We start from the raw sequence: 8,067 nt of genomic DNA, 5'->3' as shown, positions 1-8,067 counted from the left end.
CAGCTGGGACATCCAGCCTCAAGGAATACATGTTTACCGGATCCTTGGACATTCTGATCATAGGCTATCATTCTTGGATAAGCTAGTTCACAGTATATATGTATATGTGTATGTATGTATGTATGTATGTGTATGTATGTATCTTTGTATGTATATGTACATTACACATGCATGTATATATATATGTGTATATGTGCATGTGTATGTATGAAGAGATAGAGAGCGAGAGCGAGAGCGAAAGCGAGAGCGAGAGAGCGAGAGCGAGAGAGAGAGAGAGAGAGAGAGAGAGAGAGAGACCTTAAAAATCCTTGAAATCCTTGATACAAGATGGTAATGGCAGGCGCTTTTAATCCCAGCGCATGGAAGGCAGAACCTCTGAGTTTAAGACTAGACTGTTGTAATGAGTGAGTTCCAGGATATCCATGACTACACAGAGAATCCTAACTAGTACAAATGCTTATTTAAACATAGGAAGTAAATACTTCTCTTTCCATTACACTGAACTCAAATTTATTAATGTTGTCTGCATCAATGTATACAAAGATGGTATTACATGGGTTACAGTCCCTAAATGTACAGAAGAGAGATGTCTCAAAAACACTCTGAAAAAATATTGTGTTTTTCTTACTTTTCCATGTGAGCAATCAAGTAAAAACTCCCTAATAATACAGAAAGCATTGTAATAACTTACTCAATATTAACTAAATTCCAATGTATAGCTCTCTGATACAAATCATTTAAATAAGGTAGATTTAAACCAATGCACTCAATTCTCCAATAAAAAGTCATAGACTAACAGACTGGATACGTAAAAAGGACCCAGAATTTTGCTGCATACAAGAAACACACCTCAGAGACAAAGAGTGATACTACCTCTGAGTAAAAGGCTAGAAAAAAATTTTCCAAGCATTGGTCCAAAGAATCAAGCTGGAGTAGCCATTTTAATATCAAACAAAATTGACTTCCAAACAAAAGTTACCAAAAAATATAAGGAAGGACACTTAATATCCATTAAAGTAAAAATCCACCAAGAGGAGCTTTCAATCCTAAATATCTGTGCTCCAAATGCAAGGGCGCTCACATTCATAAAACAAATCCTACTAAAGCGCAAAGCACATATTTCATGTCACACAATAATAGCAGGAGATTTCAACACACAACTCTCATCAATGGACAGATCATGGAAACAGCAATTAAACAGAGACTTAGACAGACTAAGAGAAGTCATGAACCAAATAGATTTAGTAGATAAATATCTATTTTATCTATTAAACATTTTATCCTAAAACAAAAGAATATACATTTTCCTCTGCACCTCATTGTAAAGTTTCCAAATTTGACCATATACTCATTCACATAACAGGCCTCAATAGATACCAGAATATTGAAGTAATTCTTTGCATCCTATCAGATCACCATGGACTAAGGCTGTCTTCAATAACAACCAAAAGGATAAATACACATGGAAGTTGAACAACACTCTACTCAATGATAACTTGGTCAAGGAAGAAATGAAGAAAGAAATTAAAGATTTTTTGGACTGTAATGAAAAGGAAGGCCCCACATACTCAAATTTATGGGATACAATGAAAGCAGTGCTAAGAGGAAAACTCATAGCCCTGAGTGCCTCTAAAAAGAAATAGGAGAGAGAATACATTAGCAGTTTGACAGCACACTTAAAAGCTCTAAAATAAAAGGAAGCACATTCACCCAGGAGGATTAGAAGGCAGGAAATAATCAAAGTCAGGGCTGAAATCAATCAAGTAGAAACAAAAAGGACTATTCAAAGAATCAACAAAAGTAGGAGCTCGTTCATTCAGAAAATCAACAAGATAGATAAATCCTTAGCCAGACTATTCAGAAGGCATGGAGAGTGTATGCAAGTTAACAAAATCAGAAATGAAAAGGGAGACATAAAAATAGAATCTGAGGAAATTAAAAAATAACATCAGATCCTACTTCAAGGAGGCCAAAATGATACAAATTGGAAAAGAAGAAGTCAAAATATTACTATTTGCAGATGATACGATAGTATACTTAAGTGACCTCAAAAGTTCAACCATAGAACTACTATGCCTGATAAACAATTCCAGCAAAGTGGCTAGGCATAACATTGACTCAAATAAATCAGTATCCTTCCTCTACTCACAGGATAAACAGGCTGAGTAAGAAATAAGGGAAATGACACCCTTTACAGTAGTCCCAAATAACATAAAATCCCTCGGTACAACTCTAATGAAAAAAGTAAAAGATCTGTATGACAAGAACTTCAAGTCTCTGAAGAAAAAAATTGAAGAAGATCTCAGAAGATGGAAAGACTTCCCCTGCTCATGGATTGGCAATACTAATATGGTAAAGATGGCCATTTTGCCAAAGACAATCTACAGACTCCATGAAATCACCATCAAAATTCCAACACAATTCTTCATGGGGTTAGAAAAAGCAATTTGCAAACTCATTTGGAATATCAAAAAACACAGGATAGCAAAATTTATCCTCAATGATAAAAGAATGTCTGGGGGAATCACCATCCCTGACTTCAAGCTGTATTAAAGAGTAATAGTGATAAAAAACTGTATGGTATTGGTACAGAGACAGGCAGATAGATCAGTGGAATAGAATTGAAGACCCAGAAAGCTTAAATCCAAGTGGATCAAGGATCTCCACATTAAACCAGATACACTCAAACTAATAGAAGAAAAAATGGGGAAGAGTTTTGAACACATGGGCATTGGGGAAAATTTCCTAAACAAAACAATGGCTCATGCACTAAGATCAAGAATCAACAAATGGGACCTCATAAAACAGCAAAGCTTTTGTAAAGCAAAAGACACTGTCATTAGGACAAAAGGGCATCCAACAGATTGGGAAAAGATCTTTACCAATCCTACATCTGATAGAGGGCTAATGTCTAAATTATACATAAAATTCAAAACGTTAGACTCCAGATAGCCAAATAACCCTATTAAAAATGGGGTATAGAGCTAAACAAAGAATTCTTATCTGAGGAATAGAAAATGGCTGAGAGGTAGCTAAAGAAATGTTCACCATCCTTAGTCATCAGGAAAATGCAAATCAAAACAATGCTGAGATTCTACCTCATACCAGTCAGAATGGCTAAGATTAAAAAACCTAGGTAACAACAGATGCTGGCAAGGATGTAGAGAAAGAGGAACATTCCTCCATTGTTGTGGGATTGCAAACTAGTACAACCACTCTGGAAATCAGTCTGGAGGGTCCTCAGAAAATTGGACATAGGACCCAGCTATACCACTCCTGGGAATATAACCAAAAGATGCTCCAATATACAACAAAGACATATGCTCCACTATTTTCATAGCAGCCTGATTTATAATAGTCAGAATCTGGAAAGAACTGAGATGGCCTTCAACAGAGGAATGGAATCAGAAAATGTGGTACATCTACACAGTGGTGTACTGTTCAGCTATCAAAAACAATGACTTCATGAAACTCATAGGCAAATGGATTGAACTAGATAATCTTGTCCTGTGTTAGGTAACCCAATTACAGCAAAACACACATGGTATGTAGGCACTGAGCCCAAAAGCTTGAATTACCCAACATGCAATCCACAGATCACATGAAGCTCAAGAAGAAGGATGACCAAAGTGTAGATGCTTCATTCCTTTTTAAAATGGGAAACAAACATATTCATAGAAGGGATATAAAGGCAAAGTTTGGAGCAGAGACTGAAGGAATGGCCATTCAGAACATGCCCCACATGGATATACCGCCTGTATATCTACAGCCACCAAAACTAGATAAGATTGATTACGCTATGGAGTCCATGCTGACAGGAGCCTGATATAGATGTGTTCTGAGAAGCACAACCAGAACATGTCAAATATATAGGTAAATGCTAGCAGCAAACCATAGAACTGAGAATGGTATCACTGTTAGAGGAATTAGAGAAAGGATTCAAAGAGCTGAACGAGCTTGCAACCCCATAAGAAGAACAATGCCAACCAGCCAGACTTCCCAGGGACTAAACCACTACCCAAAGACTATTCATGGACTAACTCACGGTTCCAGCTGCATATGTAGCAGAGGATGGCCTTGTTGGGCACCAATGGAAGGAGAAGCCCTTGGTCCTGCCAAGGCTGGACCCCAGTGTGGGAGAATGTTGGGGGGAAGGAAGGGGGTGGATGGGGAAGGAACACTCTTACAGAAGAAGGGGAGAAGGATGGTATAGGGGGCTTATGTCCAGGAAACCAGGAAAGGGAATAACATCTGAAATGTAAATAAAACAATTCAATAAAGAAAAAAATTAGGTTGATTTAAAGTCTTTAACAGACTTTTTCTCTAAGCACATATTTAAAACAAAATCTCTTTGATTCCCTTGTATATCAATGTAAAAATTGCAGTTAAGAAATTTCTGTACCGGGGTTGGGGATTTAGCTCAGTGGTAGAGCGCTTGCCTAGGAAGCGCTAGGCCCCAGGTTGGTCCCCAGCTCCGAAAAAAAAAAAAAAAAAACAAAAAAAAAAGAAAAAAAAAAAAAAAAAACAAAACAAAAAAAAAGAAAAATTTCTGTACCATAAACTGGAAATATTCAGTATTTTGTAGATGTAGCCTCAAAAGCATTGCTTCATGATAAATGCTCATAATTCTCTGGAAGCTTGCAAAAGTCACCATATTGATGAGGCAGTGTCCCAAGAGCATATTAGCACTAAACAGGTTTTGGAAGAAAGAAGGAGGTAGAGACCTGACTAGAATTTAGACAGAGAGCCTCAGTGGGGCAGCCTTCATAAAACATGGTTCTGTGGCCTCTTCATTGAGGCACCTGTCTATGAATCCCATACTCCTGCCAGTAACTTCTTGTCTAGACCTATATTGTGACTCCGAAAATAGCATCATTTCACCAAGTCGTACCTCTACCATATTATTTCTTTGATTTGCCATCTGGAGTAAATGGACTTTATTATTTTTTTTTAGGAGAACTCACAACATTAACTGAGAAGTATCAGCCCATAACTCACTCATGGTTGTGATGAACAGTAATGATGCATCTTCCAGACCCAGCAGACACATTCAAAAAATGTGACAGAATATAACTTTCTATTTGTATATTTCCTGAAAAAATAATTTCTGTTCAAGTAAAGATAAACACGATTTACACTTCTTAAAACATATTTGTAACTTTGGGAATAATGACATGCCTCACTAGGAAGATTTGACCAAATTTCTCAGTCCCACCATACCAGAAATAAACACCATTAACAGAAAAGAAAACATGGAGTATCATTTTGATGTTTACCAGGCTTGTGACACTTAAATATGAGTCTCTAGTAGAAAAGTGTGCATAGATTTATTTGTATTTCAAATTCCTATACATAAGCTCCTTTAATAATCATGTAACTTCTTCTACAACTCTAATCTCTGCAGTAGTCCATATCTTATAGAAAATCTAAACTCTGTAATAATCCCTATTTTTATATATCCCACTCCCAATCTTTGTGATAGTTCATATTCTCTTACGTTCCTATAACTTGCAATCTTTGGGAACAATTCTCCTGAATTTCTTTAGAATTCTGTGTTGTTTCTATATGTTTCCTTCTTTACTTTTAAGTCATTTTTTAAAAAAGAGTGTATGAGTGCTTGTGCTTGAACTTATATGTGTGTGACAATTACATGCCTGGCATACATTGAGGCCCAAAGAAGGCATTGAGCCCCCTTGAGCTGACTTTACAGGAAGTTGTGATGAGTTGTGATGTGGGTGCTGAAGACTAAGCCTGAGTCTTCTGCAAGAAGAGCATAAACCTTTATTCACTAAGCCATCTCTACTATTCCTGCCCCCAATTCGTTTCTTCATAAGATACATAAGGTACTGAATTGGTATCTGCATCAGCCATTGTCCAGCCTCACAAAAGTCATATAGGCATTTATTAAACTACATAACGTAGATAGATAGATAGATAGATAGATAGATAGATAGATAGATAGATAGATAGATAGATAGATAGATAGATGATAGAGGTAGGTAGGTAGATAGATAGATAGATAGATAGATAGATAGATAGATAGATAGATAGATAACGAGAAGTAGAGATTTTCATGGAATAAATCTTTTCTTAATTAAAACCTCGAGCAAGACAATCTATTAACTATACCCCTAAGAATTAAACAGGTTTTATTTTTCAGAAATAAGTATCCTCATCTGTTGTTGTTGTTGTTGTTTTTTAAAACATAGTATCCTTTTGAAGCAACACAGAAAATAACTTAAACTTTAACATGTATTATCAGAAATGAAAGATGTCAAATATTGGGCAGAGAAATAGCCCTAATACATACTCTAATATCTATAAAAATAAAATCTTATTACAAAAAATTACAGATGTCAATAGCATCTTTGAGGTTAAAAGCCTGGAATATAAATCATTCTCAAAAAGAGACTGGATAATAACTAAAAGTTTGGGAATTATTCCAAGCCTACAATTTTTCTCATCATTTCCTTTATATCAGCAGGTCATAGTACCTTCAAATAAGGGAAAAGTAATAAATATAGTTTCCAAAAGTCAGAAAGAAATGAATTGCGAAGAATACATATGTGAGATTACATAGCACAAAATCAGCATAAATCTAAGTATACCAAGTCCACAAACAAGCACGCGCATACTTATAAATCATAACGAGAAGAAAAAAAATACATAGTAGAAATCATGATGACTTTGTAGAAATATAAGGAGAAGCAGAAAAATAAAGGTTGGGAAATAAAAAGATATAGCAATCCCTTGGGAACAGGGCTATGTGAAGCACACTGGTACAATTAACTTGTGATTCTCTTCAACGTTTTCTTCACAGCAATTTTGACATCTTTGTTCTGGAGACTATAAATGAGTGGATTCAACATGGGTACGAGAAATGTATAAAACACTGAAAAAAATTTGCCCTGGCCCACAGTCTCAGCAGATGATGGCTTGGCATAAGCAAGCAACCCAGATCCATAGAACAGACTAACAGTTATGATGTGAGACCCACAAGTGCCCAAGGCTTTGAACCAACCCCTACCTGAGGACATATGAAGGATATTGAAAAGGATCATAGTATAAGACATTAAGATAAGGAGGCTACATAAAATGATACCTGTTCCCACCACAGCAGAGCTCACAAGCTCATTGACATAGGTGTTACTGCAGGAGATCCGAATGACAGGGAAGATGTCACACATGTAGTGATTGATGATGCTGTTATTACAAAAATTGAGCATAAGCATTAAGCCTGTGAGGATCATGGCACAAACAAACCCTATCAAATATGAAACAAGCATCAGAAGACAACAGATCCTAGGTAGCATGATAGCCTTGTACAGTAAAGGCTTACAGATGGCCACATAGCGGTCATAAGCCATGGCTGTCAACACATAACTCTCAGAGTTCACAAAAAAGCAGAAGAAGAACAGCTGAGTCATGCATCCTCTGAAGGAGATGGTGTTCTTCTCTAAAAAGAAACTTATCAGCATTTTGGGGGTAAAGACAAATGAGTAACAAAAATCAATGAAGGACAAATTGAAGATGAAAAAGTACATCGGGGTGTGAAGGTTTGAATTCAAGAAAATGAGACCCATTAAGCTCAAGTTTCCCAGCATGGTGGCTGTGTAGTTCATCAAAAACAGAGCAAACAGGGGCAACTGAAGCGCAGGTTGGTCTGTCAGTCCCATAAGAATAAATTCAGGCATAAAAGAGTCATTCTCCATAATTATTTGCTTCCTGTGTAGCATCTGTAAGAACAGAAGGTGACACTACCAAACAAGTTATGTTTGACTCCAGAATGATAAGTTAAAATTATTGTTTTACAAGCTTAGGTTGAAGGAATACATAGCAAGCTATAGAAAGATCCCCAGAAACTCACTTTAATTTCACATGAGCCTCAATTTCATCTCTATACTAACTATAATATGTATATATGTCCAGAAAGCATGCAAATAAACATATAAATAAGTATTAAAACTAATAGTATTAGTATTTCATCTCTTTCTTTTGTCGATGTATAAGAACTTTTATGCAGTATTTATAATTTAAATACCTTCGAGTTTTAAGATTTATATCCAA

At 36.1% G+C, this 8,067-nt stretch overlaps 1 protein-coding gene across 1 annotated transcript; it reads right to left on the bottom strand.

Annotated features, from left to right (window-relative positions):
- Positions 1-6,785: 6,785 nt before the first annotated feature.
- On the bottom strand, positions 6,786-7,742 carry LOC116907365 (olfactory receptor 143-like). The gene has a single exon (XM_032910316.1). The coding sequence runs from the start codon at positions 7,734-7,736 to the stop codon at positions 6,786-6,788; it is 951 nt and encodes a 316-aa protein (XP_032766207.1). The 5' UTR covers positions 7,737-7,742.
- Between the last annotated feature and the right edge of the window lie 325 nt (positions 7,743-8,067).

This window comes from Rattus rattus, chromosome 8 (genome assembly GCF_011064425.1).
Source record: "Rattus rattus isolate New Zealand chromosome 8, Rrattus_CSIRO_v1, whole genome shotgun sequence".
Classification (NCBI taxonomy): Eukaryota; Metazoa; Chordata; class Mammalia; order Rodentia; family Muridae; genus Rattus; species Rattus rattus.
This window is presented reverse-complemented; position numbering and strand designations above follow the sequence as displayed.

What these genes read in the sequence shown, in the direction of transcription:
- LOC116907365 (XM_032910316.1), bottom strand. Translation starts at nt 7,736, where the DNA reads ATGCTACACAGGAAGCAAATAATTATGGAGAATGACTCTTTTATGCCT.